General features: G+C 54.3%; 1 protein-coding gene across 1 annotated transcript in view; it reads left to right on the plus strand.

Annotated features, from left to right (window-relative positions):
• The first annotated feature begins 2,050 nt into the window (after nt 1-2,050).
• Nucleotides 2,051-18,158, plus strand: part of LOC116981710 (contactin-associated protein 1-like) — a 16,456-nt gene continuing 348 nt past the window's right edge. The window contains exons 1-13 of the mRNA XM_033034764.1: nt 2,051-2,263; nt 8,960-9,103; nt 9,316-9,509; nt 9,900-10,050; nt 10,493-10,696; nt 11,846-12,030; nt 12,357-12,506; nt 13,049-13,325; nt 13,625-13,774; nt 15,396-15,567; nt 16,936-17,042; nt 17,454-17,576; nt 17,848-17,889. Coding sequence (XP_032890655.1) covers nt 2,203-2,263; nt 8,960-9,103; nt 9,316-9,509; nt 9,900-10,050; nt 10,493-10,696; nt 11,846-12,030; nt 12,357-12,506; nt 13,049-13,325; nt 13,625-13,774; nt 15,396-15,567; nt 16,936-17,042; nt 17,454-17,576; nt 17,848-17,889 — 1,960 coding nt within the window. The 5' untranslated portion in view covers nt 2,051-2,202. The remainder of the gene's footprint in view (nt 2,264-8,959; nt 9,104-9,315; nt 9,510-9,899; nt 10,051-10,492; nt 10,697-11,845; nt 12,031-12,356; nt 12,507-13,048; nt 13,326-13,624; nt 13,775-15,395; nt 15,568-16,935; nt 17,043-17,453; nt 17,577-17,847; nt 17,890-18,158) is intronic.

The raw sequence follows: 18,158 nt of genomic DNA on the forward strand, positions 1-18,158 counted from the left end.
CGCTGTGAGGCAGCAACTCTACCGCTGCCCCACTGTGTCACCGTGCCGACCACATGTGCTGCCACTCGGGTTAATTCCATCTGCCGTTCTTTTGCCCAGTTTCCCAGTTGATGTCGCTCAGACAACATTGCCACTGTCCACTAAACCGCCAATCTGCAAACCTACAAACATGTCACCTGCATTCTCTTCCAAATCATTAATAAATGAGACCCAGCACTGATCGTTGCTGCCAACTGCTGGTCACGGGGCTCCTGTTTGAGAAACAACTCTCCACTGCCACCTTCTGACTCCTACCATCCAGAAAAACATAATGATTCAGGTGTGGTGGACAAAACTGTAGAAAGCAAGAGGCATGATGCGTAGGACAGATAAACTCAGGGCAAAGATAGGTAAAAGGACACAAAGTGCTGGAGTAACTCAACTGGTCAAGTAGCATCTCTGGAGAACATGGATAGGTGATGTTTCTGGTTGGGACACTTAGACAGGCACATGGAACCGCGATAGTAGTATAATCATGACAGAAACATGGCTGAGGGAGGTACAGGACCTGCTGGATGTTCCGTGATACAGATTCATTTTACAATTGTACAAGTCATTGGTGAGACCACGATTGAAGTATTGTGTGCAGTTCGAGTTGCCCAGTCATAGGAAGGATGTCATTAAGTGTGATCATTTAGCTGGAAAACGCGCAGAAGGAGCGTTTGCAGAAGTATATTTTAGATGTAGAATCCTTGTGACCAAAGGTAAAGACCCCCAGATGGGAGATATATTCAGGCCTCCAAATAGTAGCCAGGATGTAGGGTACAAATTACATCAAGAGCAAGAAAGACATGACAGTGGTCCCGGGACATTTCAATATGCAGGTAGACTGGGAAATCAGGTTGGTACTGGATCCGAAGATAAATCATTTGTAGACTGCCTATAAGATAGCTTGTAGCCCACTAGGGAAAAGACAATTCCTGCTTTGGTGTTGTGTAATGAACCACACTTAATGAGGGAGCTTAAGGAGGCAGCGCTCGTAATGTGATAGAATTCAACCTGCAGTTTGTGAGGGAGAAGCTGAAATCGGATGTCAGTATTACTGTAGATAGACACAAACAACGTGAGTAACTCAGCGTGGCAGGCAGCATCTCTAGAGAGAAGGTGATGTTTGAGTACAGGTCCAGAACCATTCATTGCGCATCGAACATTAACTCAATAATTCCTGAGATCGTTCTTGTAAACCTCCTTTGAACACGTTCCAATGCCAGTACATCCCTCCTCTGAAGAAGTATCTCGCCCGAAACAATCATTCACAATCAGTTCCCCGTTCCTGCCTTCTCCCGAGCCCCAACACCAACCGTGTGGAACACGGTCGCGACCCATTCCTTCTCTCCAGAGATGCCACCTGACCCGCTGAGTTACTCAGGCATTTTGTGTCTATCATCCCTCCTCAGATATGGGGCAGAAGCAATCGCTATTACTATGGGCAAGGTGCTTGGGAAGCTGCAGGTATGAAGTGGATGTCACCTGGACTAAGTGGACTATACCCCACGGTTCTGAAAGAGGGAGGTGTAGACATTGTGGGGATATTAGTAATCATTAGAGGCTGGAAAATCACAAATGTAACTCTACTGTTTAACAGAGAGAGGGAAATGAAACAATTAAACCAACTTCAGTGTTTTTAGTCCTTTATAGGTGACGTTTAGGGTGGGGACCCTTCTTTAGTAGATGTTGTTTGTTTGGATTTTCTGAAGGCCTTTGATAAGGTGCCACTGCTATTATTACAGAGCTGGTCACTATGAGAGCTGGTCACTGCTGCAAAGCGCTGCCCACCGTTATATCGGCGATTGATTTTTTAGATCATTGATCAACAACAGCCGGCGGATCGGCGTTAGTTAGCGGATCAGGGTTGCAGATTGCGGGTCGCTATGACAGGTGATTGTTTAACATCAGAGGACGCGGCGCCTGCCTGCCCGCCTGCTTGTATTGCGGACGCGGTGCCCGCCTGCCTGCTTGTGTTGCGGACGCGGAGCCGACGTGTTGGGCGGAGTTCCCGAAGACTCAGCCCCTGGGTGTGGAGACGTCACGTCACCGACTGCGGCATCCCTTCCCGGGCGGAGCAAGGACTGCGGCAGCGCTGCAGAAGCGTGAGCCGAGGCGGAGCGGCCACCGCGACCGCGCCGAGACCGAGGAGCCGGAGTTGGAGCCGGAGTTGGAGCCATGTCTCCGGGCAGCCCCGCCGCGCTGTGTCTCCTCTTTACCGTCATCTCCCGCGCAGCCGGTAAGTGACGGGGCGCGAGCCGGCGGGGCAAGGGCAGACACTGGACAGCGGGCTCTGGACACCGGGCACTTGCGCTGTCCCATTCTCGCTGCAGCGGCCGGTTCGGTGGCCTGTTCCCGGTGCTGAGTCCCGCCGGCTGAACCAGGGGGCCGTGCCGGTAACTGTGCCCACAATCTGCGGCAGTCTTGTCTCCCCAGTCGCTGCCCTCATGCGGGGTCTCGGGAATGGCCGGGTGGGTGCGAGAAGGGCAAGGCTGGACGCCGGAAGCTGCTCAGAGGCTGCAGCTCCTTGCAGGTGACCCTGCGGCTGATGCCCGCACCGCCTCGCTGCGGATATTCGGCCCTGCCCTTCCTTCCCATCCATGCAGCTCATTCGGGCGGTGGGATGCTCTGCCCCAATTCTCCCCTCCCCGCCCTGGGTGAGGAGGCTCTTCCTCACGCCACCGGTTATTGGTCCCATCTCTGCCACTCGTATATAAGACGTTGGAGAGGCCGCATTTAGAGTATTGTGTTCACCATTCTGTAGGGGTTTTGCGTTTCCCTTTACTCCACTTCGGGCCCAACTGCCCGTTATTCTCTCCCTTGTCGGAGGGTCAAACGGCCACCACTCCACTCGAGCGGTTTCCAAGAGAGAGAATACAACAAAAGGGATTCCCCTAGGTTCTAGACCTCGGAATTATGGTGGGATATGATAAAAGGTTGAATTGACCAGAGTGTGCTGATGAGGAGGATACTCACAGCTAAGTCGATGCAGGCCCACGAGCTGTCCAGCAGAGCAGGAAGAGCAGGAAGAGAGCGAGTTCTGGCTTGACTCCTGTTTTATACCTGAGATTCCTTTGAAACCCCCAGGTGGTCCTCTGGATAGAAGGGGTTCTTTTGATGTTTCCCAGTTTCGATCTGGCATGAACAATAGGCTTCCGATGATAAGGGGTTTGCTGATGTCATGATCCCTCAGCCTGATCGTTATCATCCCCGATGGTGATTGTGCTTCTGCTGGCCTGTTTACCACCGTCTGCTGAGGCTTGGTTCCTTCATTTGTGTATCCAAGAGAATCTCGTTATCTCCGTCTCAGCCTTTCCTGTTCACACCGTTGTGTGATGTCCAAGTCCACAGGCCAGACGGGTTTGAAACTTGAAACTGATTCTTTCTGTGGATTGGGTTTTTTTCCGTTGCAGCCAGCAAATCTGTCTTTTAAAAATATCCATGTCCTTATCCAAGTTCTTCCATAATTTTGGAGGATTTGCCCCAATAGCTTACACCATGTTGTAGGAAAGATGCTGTCAAACTGGAGTAGAGGAGATTTACAAAGATGGTCTGAGTTACAGGGAAAGGTTGAGTGGGCTGGGTCCCTATTCATTTGGGCGCAGGAGGATGAGGGGTGATCTTATAGAAGTGGATAAAATCATGAGAGGAATAAATATGTAGATGCATAGAGTCTCTTGCCCAGAGTAGGGTGGGGGGGGGGGAGGGGGGGGCGAGAACCAGAGGTCATAGGTTTAAGGTGAAGGGGGAAAGATCTTACAGGAATTTGAGGGGTAACATTTTCACACAAATGATAATAGACAATAGACAATAGGTGCAGGAGGAGGCCATTCGGCCCTTCGAGCCATGATCATGGCTGATCATCCACAATCAGTACCCCGTTCCTGCCTTCTCCCCATATCCCCCGACTCCGCCATCTTTAAGAGCCCTATCTAGCTCTCTCTTGAAAGCATCCAGAGAACCGGCCTCCGCCGCCCTCTGAGGCAGAGAATTTCACAGACCCACAACTCTCTGTGTGGAAAAGTGTTTCCTCACCTCCGTTCTAAATGGCTAATGATGATGGGTGATATGGAAAGAAATGCCGGAGGTAGATGAGGCAACTTGAGAGAGACAATGGGACCTCTCAGGAATCAAAGTAGACAACTCTGTGTTGACTAACGGGGTACTGATTGGGGATGATCACCCATGATCACATTTAATGGCGGTGCTGGCTCGAAGGGCCGAATGGCCTACTCCTGCACCTATTGTTTATTGGAGCCACAGGAGGTCCTCAATGAATATTCATCCTCTGTATTTACCGAGGAGAAAGACAGGAGAACGGAGGAACTTGGGGCAGTCAATGGAAGTGTCTTGAGAACAGTCTGTGTTATGGTCGAAGAGGCACTGAAGATACTATCGTGTATGTAGGTAAACAAATTTCCAGGGCCTGGTCAGGTATATCCAAGGACATTGTGGGAAACTAGAGAGGAAATTGCGGGAACCCCTTATTGAAATGTATGAGTCTTTAAATACAGGAGAGGTGCCGGAAGACTGGAGGGTGGCAAATGTTGTGCCTCTATTCAAGAAGGGCTGCAGGGAAAATGCTGGGAACTATAGGTCAGTGAGCTTAGCATCTGTAGTTGGAAAGTTACTAGAGAATATTCTGAGGGATAGGATATACAGGCATTAGTCGAACAAGGGCTGATTTAGGGATAGTCAGCATGGTTTTGTACGTGGGCACTCGTGTCTCCGAGTTTTTTGAAGACGTGACCAAAAAGGTTGATGAAGGCAGAGCTGTAAGATATTGTTTTTTGGACTTCAGCAAAGCATTCAACAAGGTTCCGCATGGTAGGCTACTCTGGAAGGTTAGATCACATGGGATCCAGGGAGAGATAGCTGAATGGTTAGAAAATTGGCTTCATGGAAGGAAGCAGAGGTGATGGTGGGAGGTTGCTTCTTGGACTGGAGGCCTGAGACTGGTGGTGCGCCTCAGGGTTCGGTGAATGGTAGTGCTCTGGGGAGCAGAGGGATCTTGGAGTGCAGGTGCATGGTCCCTTAAAGGTGGAGTTGCAGGTATATTGGGTGGTCAAAAAGGTGTTTGGCATAGAAGTATAGAAGTTTGGAGGTCATGTTGCAGTTGTACAAGACATTGGTGAGACTGCATTCACAGTATTGTGTTCAGTTCTGCGCACCATGTTAGAGGAAATATGTTGTCAAGCTGGAAAGGGATAGGTGCAGGTGTAGGCCATGCGGCCATTCCAGCCACATCAATGTGATCATGGCTGATCATCCTAAATCAGTACCCCGTTCCTGCTTTTTCCCATATCCCTTGATTCCGTTAGCCTGAAGGGCTAAATCTAACTCTCTCTTGAAAACCTCCAATGAATTGGCCTCCACTGCCTTCTGTGGCAGAGAATTCCACAGATTCACAACTCTCTGGGTGAAAAGGTTTGCCCTCGGTCCTAAATGGCCTACCCCTTATTCTTAAACTGACCCCTGGTTCTGGACTTCCCCAACATCGAGAACATATTTCCTGCATTCTTGCCTGTCCAATCCCTTAAGAATTTTATATGTTTCTATAAGATCTACTCTCATCCTTCTAAATTCCAGTGAATACAAGCCCAGTCGACCCATTCTTTCCTCGTTTATCAGACCCGCCATCCCGGGAATTAACCTGGTGAATCAACGCTGAACTCCCTCAAATGCAAGAATGTCCTTCCTCAAATTAGCAGACCAAAACCGCACACAATTCTCCAGGTGTGGTCTCACCAGGACCCTGTACAACTGCAGTCGGGCCTCCTTGCTCCTCTACTCAAATCCTCTTGCAATAAAGGCCAACATACCATTAGCTTTCTTCACTGCCTGCTCTACCCTCATGCTTACTTTCACTGACTGATGTACAAGGACGCCCACGTCTCGTTGAACTTCCCCATTTCCTAATCTGACAACATTCATATTTTCTGGTCTCGACCCGAAATGTAACCCATTCCTTCTCTCCAGAAATGCTGCCTGTCCCGCTGAGTTACTCCAGCATTTTGTGTCTGCCTACCATTCAGATAATAATCTGCCTTCCTGTTCTTGCCACCAAAGCGGATAACCTTACCTTTATCCACATTATACTGCATCTGCCAACTCACCCAAGCTATCCAAGTCAACTTGCAGCCTCCTAGCATCCTCCTCGCAGCTCACTCTGCCACCAAGCTTTGTGTCATCCGCAAACTTGGAGATGTTACATTTAATTCCCTCGTCTAAATGGTTAATAAATATTGTAAATAATTGTGGCCCCGTATTGCCAGGATTAGAGGGTCTCGGTGATAGGGAGAGGTTGAGTCGGCTCGGACTGTTCATTGTAGTGCAGAAGGATGATGCGTCGACAACTCTGCCATTTCTGTGGTCTTGGGTGGAGCTGGTCTCAAGCCAGGATGTGATGCTTCCCGATAAGATGCTTTCTGCGGAACATCTGATAAAATCAGTGAGGGTTGTTGGAGACATGCTGAAATTCCTAAGCATTAGGGTTAGGGTTTGGTGTGTTAATGGAGGCAGCGATCAGTAGTGTACCTCCATGGCGATACAACTCAGCGGATTGGCCTGGACTATGTGTCTAGCGGATAAGTGGGCAGGCGTGGTCACGGGCCGTGCGTGGTCAGGGGCCGTGCGTGGTCAGGGGCCGTGCGTGGTCAGGGGCCGTGCGTGGTCAGGGGCCCGTGTGTTGTCAGGGGCCGTGTGTGGTCTAGGGCCGTGTGTGGTCAGGGGCCGTGTGTGGTCTAGGGCCGTGTGTGGTCAGGGGCCGTGTGTGGTCAGGGGCCGTGTGTGGTCACGGGCCGTGTGTGGTCACGGGCCGTGTGTGGTCAGGGGCCGTGTGTGGTCAGGGGCCGTGTGTGGTCAGGGCCCGTGTGTGGTCAGGGGCCGTGTGTGGTCAGGGGCCGTGTGTGGTCAGGGGCCGTGTGTGGTCACGGGCCGTGTGTGGTCACGGGCCGTGTGTGGTCAGGGGCCGTGTGTGGTCACGGGCCGTGTGTGGTCACGGGCCGTGTGTGGTCAGGGGCCGTGTGTGGTCAGGGGCCCGTGTTGGAAAGTGGGACTGACAGGAGTTTCGGGGATAGAAACTCTCGTCATTGGATACTTGAACATTTGTTTGTGCGCGATCAACAATTGGGTTTTGATGATTCCAGGGAAGGGAGGTTGGTTTCCGGGATGGTCTGGGCTGTGTCCACAACTTCCTGTAACTTCTTGTGGTTTTGGATGGTGTGTTGGGGTCGTGCTGAACTCCCTAAACCCGTGGATCCATCTGCCTGTTCCCATTGTCCAGTGTTACTCATGTTCTGAGCCTTAACTTCCAGACCATCCTTATTCCTTTCCCCAATGACCTTGAGAGATAGCGAGTCGGGGGTGGAAGTTAGAGGAGTGGCTATTACTAGGGAGAAGGTGCTTGTGAAGCTGAAAGGTCTGAAGGTGGAAGTCACCCGGACCGGATGGACTGCACCCAATGGTTCTGAAAGAGGTGGCTTTAGAGATTGTGGGGACATTCATTGTGATCTTTCAAGAATCATTACACAGGGGTGGTTCCGGGCGATTGGAAAGTTGCAAATATTACTCTCCTGTTCAAGAAGGGATTGAAGCAGAAAAGCCCGGTTAGCCTGACTTTCGTAGTTGGTAAGTTTCCATTACAAAGGATGAGGGTTTTGAGTACTTAGAAGCACACAATAAAATAGGCTGCAGTCGGCATGGGTTTGTGAAAGGGAGATCTTGCCTCACAAACCTCTTGGAATTCTCTGTGGAAGTAAATAGCAGGACAGATAAAGGAGTCAGTGGATGTTCTTTACCTAGATTTTCAGAAAGACTTTGATATGGTGCTGCATGTGAGGCTGCTAAAGAAGATGAGAGCCCACGGTATCAGAGGGAAATACGAACATGGACAGCAGGGTTGGCTGGATGACAGATCACAAAGACTGACTATAAAGGGAGCTTTTTCTGGTTGGCTGCCAGTAACCAGCGGAGTTCCGCAAGGGTCGGTGCTGGGGCCGCTACTCGTCACGTTGTATATAAATGATTTGGATGAGGGAATTGAAGGTTGTGTGGCCAAGTTTGCAGATGATATGAAGATAGGTGGAGGAGCAGGTAGTGTAGAGAAAGCAGGGAATCTGCAGAAGGACTTGGACAGGTTTGGAGAGTGGGCTGAGAAATGGCAGATGGAATATAGTGCAGTTAAATGCTAAATGCATTTCGTTGTCTCTGTACTGTACACTGACAATGACAATTAAAATTGAATCTGAATCTGAATCTGAATCTTAAGTGTGGAGTCATGCATTTTGGTCGTAGGAATAAAGGCCGAGACTATATTTTCTAAATGGGGAGAGAATCTGGAAATGCAAAGTGACTTGGGAGCTGGTGCAGGATTCCCAAAAAGTTAATCTGCAAGTCGAATCGGTAGTGAGGAAGGTAAATGCAATGCTATCATTTATTTCGAGAGGGCTAGAATATAAAAACAGGGATGTTATGTTGAGGCTCTATAGGGCGCTGGTCAGGTCGCATTTGGAATATTGTGTTTAAGAAGGAACTGCAGATGCTGGAAAATCGAAGGTAGACAAAAATGCTGGAGAAACTCAGCGGGTGCAGCAGCGTCTATGGGGCGAAGGAAATAGGCAACGTTTCGGGTCGAAACTCTATCTCCTGCACACGCCTACTGACACTGACGGGTGAGCGTGCGTGGGGTGGGTGGATGGGGGTGTGTGTGGGTGCGTGGGGTGGGTGGGGGTGTGTATGGGTGCGTGGTAGTGTGGGTCGTTGTAGTGTGCGTCACCAACGTGTGGGTGGGAATGGGTGACGGTGAGGGGGTGAGGGGTGATGTGGGGGTGATGAGCGATCACTTGTGATACTGTCTGGGTGGGGGGTGGGTGTGGGTGGGGGTGGGGGAGATGAGATGTGGGGGTGGAACGGTCACTGATGGGCCTGTCCACAGGGAGCCTGCATCCAGAGAGTCTGTTCCCGGGGAGTCTGACCGCCTCCAGGTGTAAACATAGGCTGGCCACGCCGCAGTTCTCCAGCGCCTTCACCGCCTCCTCGTACTCCACCTTCTACTCGCCTGGATACGGCCGTCTGCACGGTGAGAGCCCGCATGGGAGAGGGGGGTTCAAGGGGTAATATGGGGGGGGGGGGGGTGCCGGGGGGGGAATATGGGGGAGGGGGGTTTAGGGATAAATATGGGGGGTGGTAGACGGGGCAGGGGAGATGGGGATGGGGAGGGGAGGGGAGGGGAGGGGAGGGGAGGGGAGGGGTGAGGCTGGGTCCGGAGCACTGACCCTTCCTGTGTTTCAGGGGGATGGGGGTGGTCTCCCCAGGTGTCCGACCGCCTCCCCTGGCTGCAGGTTGACCTGTGGCAGAGGTCGATGGTGACGGCGGTGGCGACCCAGGGCACCTATAACTCCCGCGACTGGGTGACCCGCTACCTCCTCCTCTACAGTGACCACGGCCACAGCTGGCAGCCCTTCTACCAGCTGGGCCACAACTGGGTGAGTACACGCCCCCACACTGACCCCGCTCCCCCCGTCGCCCGCACCCCCCCTCCCCTCCCCCCCGGCCACACTCCCCTCCCTCTGGGTGACTCATCCATCTCCCCCCACCCCTATGCCCCCTCCCCCTCCCCCTCCCCTCCCCTCCCCCTCCCCCTCCCCCTCCCTCCTGCCCCCTCCCCCATCCCCCCTCCCCCTCCCCTCCCCCTCCCCCTCCCCCTCCCCCTCCCCCTCCCCCTCCCCCTCCCCCTCCCCCTCCCCCTCCCCACCTCCCCCTCCCGCCTCCCCCTCCCCCTCCCCTCCCCCTCCCCCGCCCCCTCCCCATCCCCGCCCCCTCCCCCCTCCCCGCACTGCCCCCCGGAGGGTGACCGCGCCGCTCTTATGTTGCAGACTTTCTCCGGGAACCGGAACGCAGACTACGATGTCCGGCACGACCTATGGCGCCCGGTGTTGGCGCGATTCGTCCGCTTCGTGGCCATCAGTTGGCGGCCGCGGCGCTACGTCGGCCTCAGGGTGGAGGTGTACGGCTGCCCTACGGCAAGTGGGGATGGGGGGGGGGGGGTAGAGGGATGGGGGGGGGTGGCCGGGGGGTAGGGGGGAGGGTGGGTACCGGAGGGGGGTAGAGGGATGGGGGCGGGGGGGGGGGGGGGGCGGGCGTCACCTATCCATGTTCTCCACAGATGCTGCCTGACCCGCTGAGTTACTCCAGCACTCTGTCCTTTTGTCCTCTGCCTTTGTTTCTTGCTCCAATGGCAGTATTTTTATTTATTTTATTCCCCCCATTTCCGTCTTGCCTTATGATGCTGCGTTATTTTTCATTTGTATCTGCCACATCTTCCTTTTTGCCCGGGGTAGTTTTTTTCCTTCCTCCCCCCCCCCCCCCCCCCCCCCCCCGCTGCCCCTTCCCTTTTCCCCAATGATGGCCCTTTCATCGTTCATGTTGCTGTTGCTTTCAACGTTGAGAATGTGTGTGTGTTGTGCAGATTCTGACATGGTCTCCTTCGACGGCAACAGTTCTCTGAGCTACCGGTTCCAAGAGTGGAATACGCGAACACTATTCGACTCTATCTCGTTCAACTTCAAGACGTGGGCTGAGGAGGGACTGCTCATGCACAGCGAGGGCGAGCAGGGGGACCACATCACCGTGGAGTTGGTGCAAGCACGGCTACTCTTTCATGTTAACCTAGGTATTTATTTGCTATAACCACCGTCCCAATCACCTCCGGCCCCGGGCTCTGAACTTGAAGCGGCCACACCTGTCTACTGTAAACGCCAGTTCTGGGCACCATGTTATAGGGAACGGTACAGAGAAGATTTACGAGGATGTTGCCAGGACTGTGGAATTCTCTGCCTCAGAGGGCGGTGGAGGCCGATTCTCTGCATGCTTTCAAGAGAGAGCTAGATAGGGCTCATCAAAATAGCGGAGTCAGGGGATATGGGGAGAAGGCAGGAACGGGGTACTGATTGGGGATGATCAGCCATGATCACATTGAATGGCGGTGCTGGCTCGAAGGGCCGAATGGCCTCTACTCCTGCACCTATTGTCTATTGACTAGAGGGTGTGAGCTATAAGGAGGTTGAGTAGGCTTGGTCTCTACTCCTTGGAGCGCAGGAGGATGAGGGGCGATCTTATAGAGGTGTATAAAGTCAGGAGAGGAATAGATCGGGTAGATGCACAGTCTCTTTGCCCAGAGTAGGGGAACTGACCAGAGGCAAAGGTTTAAGGTAAAGGGCAAAAGATTTAATAGGAATCTGAGGGGTAACCTTTTCACACAGAGGGTGGTGGGTGTATGGAACAAGCTGCCAGAGAGGGTTGTTGAGGCTGGGAATATCCTAACGTTTAAGAAGCATTCACACAGGTACATGGATAGGACAGGTTCGGAGTGTTATGGGCCAAGCGCGGGCAGGTGGGACTAGTGTAGCTAGGACATTGTTGGCCGGTGTGGGTGAGTTGGGCCGGTGTGGACGAAGTTAGGCCGAAGGGCCTGTTTCCATGCTGTACCTCTCTATGACTCGTTGTCTATGACTCGCGCTGCTCACTGCAAGTCCATGGTAGCATCAGGAACACTGCGCGCCACAGACCCCATCCCCGGCCGCACGGGTTAGTTTACATTTAGTTTATTGTCACGTGTACAGAGGTACAGTGAAAAGCTTTTTGTTGCGTGCTGTCCAGTCAGCGGAAATACTGTTCATGATTACAATGGAGCGGTCCACAGTGTAGATATACAGGATAAAGGGTGCAGTGTTGTGTGTGTGTGTGTAACGCGGGCTCTGTGTACAGGCAGCAGTGTGGGTGTGTGTGTGTTGTGTGTGTGTAACACGGGCTCTGTGTACAGGCAGCAGTGTGGTGCACACGGTGAGAGGCGACACCACGGTCACCATGGGCAACCTGCTGGATGACCAACACTGGCACATGGTTCACATCGAGCGCTACGGGCAGCACGTGAACCTGACGCTGGACGGACACACCGAGCGCTTCCACACCAACGGCCACTTTGATTACCTGGACCTGCATTCAGCGGTGAGTCTGTCTGAACAACCCCTTGCTCAGCAAAGATTCAACGTTTAACAACTGAAGTTTAATATTGTGTCAGTTTTGTGGTCTCCCCCTCGCCCGAGACAGCCCCTGTGCGTGTGCGTGTCTGTGTGTGTCTGTGTGTGTCTCTCTCTCTGTGTGTGTGTGTGTGTGTGTGTGTGTGTGTGTGTGTGTGTGTGTGTGTGTGTGTGTGTGTGTGTGTGTGTGTGTGTGTGTGTGTGTGTGTGTGTGTGTGTGTGTGTGTGTGTGTGTGTGTGTGTGTCTGTCTGGTTCTGCCCGCTGTGGGCAAATTCACAGTGACTTTGTTTCAGATCTATTTCGGCGGTCACCCTGTGCTCACCCCTGCGAGAGGAGCCGTGATTGACAAGCCCAACTTCCAAGGGTGTCTGGAGAACATCTTGTACAATAACATCAGCGTCATTGACGTGGCCAGAAAGAGACATTCGCGGACGCAGATCTTGGTAGGAAACGGTCGGGGTGAAATCCGGATCGGTTACCCGGTGCCGAACGAACGGCGGGACTTTAGTTACTGGTTCCGGGTCTGATCAGCTGCAACGTGAAGGTTCCGAGCTGAACCCATTCTGGCCAACTTGTCCACCTGTGTCATGTAACGCGAGTGAGCCCGGCCCGCCCGCCCCCCTCCCTCCCTCCACTGGGTGTTTGTGTGGGGTCTGGGAGTCTCAATGGGGGGTCTATATGTAGGATGGGGGTCGCGATGTGAGGGTGGGGGAGGGGGTGGGGGCGGACGTGTCTGTGTGGGGATGTGTGTGTCCCGGGTCGCCGCTGACGGTCTCGGGGTGACGGGATGCGAGGGTGTGGGGTGGGTGTGGGGTGGGTGTGGGGTGGGGTGTGGGGTGGGTGAGGGGTGTGGGGTGGGTGGGGGGTGTGGGGTGGGTGAGGGGTGTGGGTGTGGGGTGGGGGAGTCTCGGTGGGGAGTGCATGTGTGGTGGTGAGGGGGTTCCGAGCCGCGCTGATTGCCCCCCCTCCCCCTCCCCCACCCCAGGGCGATGTGCGCTTTCACTGCCCGCGGGCTCTTGGTCCAGGGCCGCCCGCCTCCCCCGTCACCTTCGTGTCGGCCGCCAGCTTCCTGCAGCTCCCGGGGCAGCCGCTGCTTCACCAACTCGCCCTCAACTTCAGCTTCCGCTCGATGGCGCCCCGCGGCCTCCTGCTCTTCACCAACTTCTCCCGCGGCCTCGGATCCCTGCAGCTGGCGCTGAGCGGCGGCCAGATCAACACCACTGTACAGCAGAGCGGTGGCCGGCGGCTGGAGTTCGCCGCAGGTGAGGGGGGGGGGGGGGGGGGGGGGGGGGAGAGGGGGAAGGGGGTGGAGAGGGAAGGGAGGGGGGGGGGGGGGGTGAGGGACGGATGGGGGTGGGGGGGGAGGAAGAGGAAGGTGGGTGAGGGGAGAGAGTGGAGAGGGAGGGGTTGGGTGGTGGGTCAAGATGGGAGGGTGAAGTGGGGGGGGGGGGGGGGGGGTACAGGGAGAGGGAGGGAGGGAGGGGGTGATGGAGGGGGTGGGGTGGTGGGAAGGTCAGTGCCCCTGTCCAGTGGTCACGGGTCCCGCTCTCCTTGGCTGCAGGCTTCAACCTGACTGACGGCCATTGGCACTCGGTGAACCTGTTGGTTCGGATGGACTCTGTGGTCATAATCATTGACGGACAAGAGGACTCGGCGGTGAAGGTCAACCAGGCGCTGCGGGTCGAGACCGGAGACAACTACTTCTTTGGAGGTGAGTTTCTGCGGCTTCGGTCCCTCGTCTCTCCCCGTGGTAACGGAGACAACCCCTGTGTCCAGTGTGACGTGACCGCACTATCAAAGCCCAAATAACCCCAATACAGTGACGACCCCGCCTCTGTGACTCCCGAGATGAACACAAAGTGCTGGAGTAACAGCGGGTCCGGCAGCATTTCTGGAGACAAAGGTTAGGTGACGTTTCCGGTCGGGACCTTTCTTCAGACTGAGTGGAGGGAACTGCAGTTAGGAAGCAGGTTCTGTGACTACGTCACATTGACCCAATGATTGAAGTGACCAAGACCCAGGTCCCCGGTCTCCCTCCTGCTTCACCACTGCTCGGGCCACCCCGCCCCGCCCCCAGCTGACCTAACCCGCCCCAGCCTACCCAACCCACCCCGCCCCGCCCCGCTCTTATAGGAACTTATAGGATCTTATTGAAACATATAATGGACTGGACAAGCTAGATGCAGGAAAAATGTTCCCAATGTTGGGGGAGTCCAGAACCAGGGGCCACAGTCTAAGAATAAAGGGCAGTCCAGCAAACTGAGAAGAGAGTTGTGAATTTGTGGAGGCCAATTCACTGGATGAATTTAAAAGTTAGAGCTCTAGGCTAGCAGAATCAAGGGATTTGGGAAGGCAGGCACGGGTTACTGATTGTGGATGATCAGCTATGATCGAAATGAATAGCAGTGCTGGCTCGAAGGACCAAATGGACTCCTCCTGCAACTATTTTCTACGTTTCTATGTTAATATTCCATATTCTGTTGCAGCAACCAGTAAGAATTTAATTATTCGATCTGGGACATATGACAATAAAACACTCTTGACTCTTAGATCTATAATTCTAGATGACCCCACGCCTCTGTGTTATAATTTTGGGCGAAGGTAGACACAAAAAGCTGGGGTAGCTCAGCGGGCCAGGCAGCATCTCTGGAGCGAAGGAACGGGTGGAGACACTTCATTTATGATATTGGGCATTAGTTTGTGGCGTTCTCTGCCCCCTGTCGCTACTCCTTTACCCCGGGATTCCAACATTTGCTGCTGACGGCGATCAGACGGACTCGCCCCCCCCCCCCCCCCCCCCGTGGTCTGTCCTCTCATCCGGCTTCATCCCCTGTTCTCACACCTGTCCCCACACCTGTCCCATGTTGTGTCTGAACCAGGTGTCACACCGGAGCTTCTTCAGGAATTCTATCCCCGTTTCCCGGTAAAATTATTGTAACGAATATTTCTGAATCTCATTATAAACCGAGGGATCGTTGTTCCACGGAGTGCAGGAAGCAGAAAGGTGACGGTATAGACGTGTCGACAATAATGAAGGGCTGAGAGGGGAAATGTTTAATCGGAATCTGAGGGGCAACTTTTTCACACAGGAGGTGGTGGGTTTATGGAACCAGCTGCCACAGGAGGTAGATGGGACAGAAGCAACAACTACATTTGGATAAATACATGGGTGGGAGAGGTTCGGATGGATACGTGTCAAAAGCGGGCAGGTGGGACGAGTGTAGATGGGGCATCTTGGTGCATGGACGAGTTGGGAAGTTTAATCTTGAATGAAGAATGTTGCTGCTGCTCGCTCCTTTTCCTTGTATCGATCACTACGTCGGTCCCCGCAGCGTGTCCAGCCAGCGTGAAGAACTCGGGCTGTTTCTCCAACGCCAGCGAGTTCCATGGCTGCATGAGGCTCATCCACATCGACAATTACCCTGTTGACCTGGAGCTCGTCAAAAGACGCCAACTGGGCCGATATTCCGAGATGCTGTTCAACACGTGTGGAGTCACAGACCGGTAAGGAGATGTTTACAAAGTTGCCATCCATCACCTTCCCTGAACTGTGGCCACACATTACATTGTGGAGCGAGTCCATCGTCCGTAGTTACAGAGGGCAAATGCCAACCTAAGGCAGGGTGAAAGCCACTGTAGTTATGACAGTTTACAATGAGTGAAGGAATGGGCTGGAAGATATAAATAGGGTTAGGGTTAGTATAAATAGGGCCGCGGTTTCCAAGAACTAAATCAGAATGAACATATCGAACACTTATTGGTTGATATTGCCCGGGTCTGGCGGTGTGAAAGCCTGTGGCGATGGGGGCGGAGAATGGATGAATAATTCCCGGGATGAAACACTTTCATTCCACGCGTAGACTGGAGAAGTTGAAGCAATTGGACGGATTCTAAATTATAACTGGTATCGCGAGAGCTGGTGGGGAGGGGGGGGGGGGGGGGGGGGGGGGGGGAAGGGGGTGAAGGGGGGAGAATTCAATTATGTTCAAGGAGAGAGGGTGGGGAGTAGGACGGATGGCTTCTACAAAGAGCTGACACAGACGACACAAAGCTGGGTGGCAGTGTGAGAATGCAGGGTGACTTGGACAGGTTGGGTGAGTGGGCAGATGCATGGCAGGTGCAGTTTAATGTGGATAGATGTGAGGTTATCCACTTTGGTAGCAAAAACAGGAAGGCAGATTACTATCTAAATGGCATCACGTTGGGAAAAGGGGAAGTACAACGGGATCTGGGGGTCCTTGTTCATCAGACTATGAAAATAAGCATGCCGGTACAGCAGGCAGTGAAGAAAGTGAATGGTATGTTGGCCTTCATAACAAGAGGAATCGATTATAGGAGCAAAGAGGTCCCCTAATTTGAGAAAGGACATTCTTGCTATTGAGGGAGTGCAGCGTAGGTTTAGAATGTTAATTCCCGGGATGGCGGGACTGTCATATGCTGAGAGAATGAAGCAGCTGGGCTTGTATACTCTAGAATTTAGAAGGATGAGAGGGTTTCTCATTGAAACATATAAGATTGTTAAGGGCTTGGACACGCTAGAGGCAGGAAACATGTTCCCGATGTTAGGGGAGTCCAGAACCAGGGACCACAGTTTAAGAATAAGGAGTAAGCCATTTAGAACGGAGACGAGGAAACACCTTTTCTCACAGAGTGGTGAGTCTGTGGAATTCCCTGCCTCATAGGTGGAGGCCGGTTCTTTGGATGCTTTCAAGAGAGAGCTAGATAGGGCTCTTAAAGATAGCGGAGTCAGGGGATATGGGGAGAAGGCAGGAACGGGGTACAGATTGGGGATGATCAGCCATGATCACATTGAATGGCGGTGCTGGATGCATTGGTTGTTGAGGCCGCGTTGACTGTATGTGTGTTTGGCAGGTGTACACCGAACCTGTGTGAACACGGGGGCGTGTGTCTGCAAACCGCCGATAACTTTCTGTGCGACTGCGAGCGGACCGGGTACAAAGGAGTGACCTGTCACAATTGTGAGTGAAATTTAGGAGTGACGCGCATGGATTGGGTTAGGGCGAGGGGCAGCGCGGCCGGAGCGGCGTAACCCGGACCCGTGGGAGGGGGGGGGGGGAAGATGCGGGGTGTCCCAGGGTGGGGGTGGCCCAGGGTGCGTGGCTCTAGCTCCCCGGGGGTCTGGGCCGGATGTGTTGAGCAGTGGGAGGGGTGGGGGAGGGGGAAGGGGAGTAGGGGGGGGGGGGGGGGGGGGGGGAAGAGGGGGCAGGGCAGTGCCGGCCCGCGGTGTCGCTAGACGTTGTAGAGAGACGTTGCTGGGTCTCACACTGCTGGATGTTAGTATTTCTCATGCCGTGCATTCTCCCCCTGTTCCCGTTCCCCTCCCGTACCCGTTCCCGTTCCCCTCCCGTTTCTCGCCGGGTTGCTTCAAGCTCTCTACCCAGAGTCGTGCGACGGCTACAGGAGACTGGGGGTCAGGACCTCGGGAAACTACACCATCGACCCGGACGGCAGCGGCCCCGCCAGACCATTCACGGTGCATTGCAGCATCTCTGGTACGGTACAGCACAACCACAGGCCGCTCGTCCCGCAATGTCCCTGCGAGTGTCCGTACCGACCTCTGCAGCTGTGTGACGGCACCCCGGAACACCGCGGCCCTGGGGTGGGGGGTGTTATGGGGGGGGGGGGGGGTTTAATTAATCTTGTGGGTATTGCGGACCGGTCTGGGCGTTTGGTACGCTTGGATGGGGGTTGACGGGGGGAGCGGGCTGGGGGGAGGGGGAGAATGGGCAGACACGGCCACTCACTCGCTGCCTGTATTGACAGAGGCCAGGGCTTGGACAGTGGGGGGGGAGGGGCTCGCTGGGGGTGTGGCTCGCTGTGTTGGGGGGAGGGGCGGGCAGGGGGAGGGGCTCACTGTGTTGGGGGGAGGGGCTAGCTGTGTTGGGGGGAGGGGCTCGCTGTGTTGGGGGGAGGGGCTAGCTGGGGGAGGGGCTCTCTGTGCTGGGGGCGGGGCGTTCACTGCCGCTCACCCACTCGCTGCCCCCATTGACAGGGCCCAGGGCTTGGACAGTGGGGGGGGGAGGGGCTAGCTGTGTTGGGGGGGAGGGGCTCGCTGGGGGTGTGGCTCGCTGTGC

The sequence above is a fragment of the Amblyraja radiata genome, chromosome 16, assembly GCF_010909765.2.
Source record: "Amblyraja radiata isolate CabotCenter1 chromosome 16, sAmbRad1.1.pri, whole genome shotgun sequence".
Classification (NCBI taxonomy): domain Eukaryota; kingdom Metazoa; phylum Chordata; class Chondrichthyes; order Rajiformes; family Rajidae; genus Amblyraja; species Amblyraja radiata.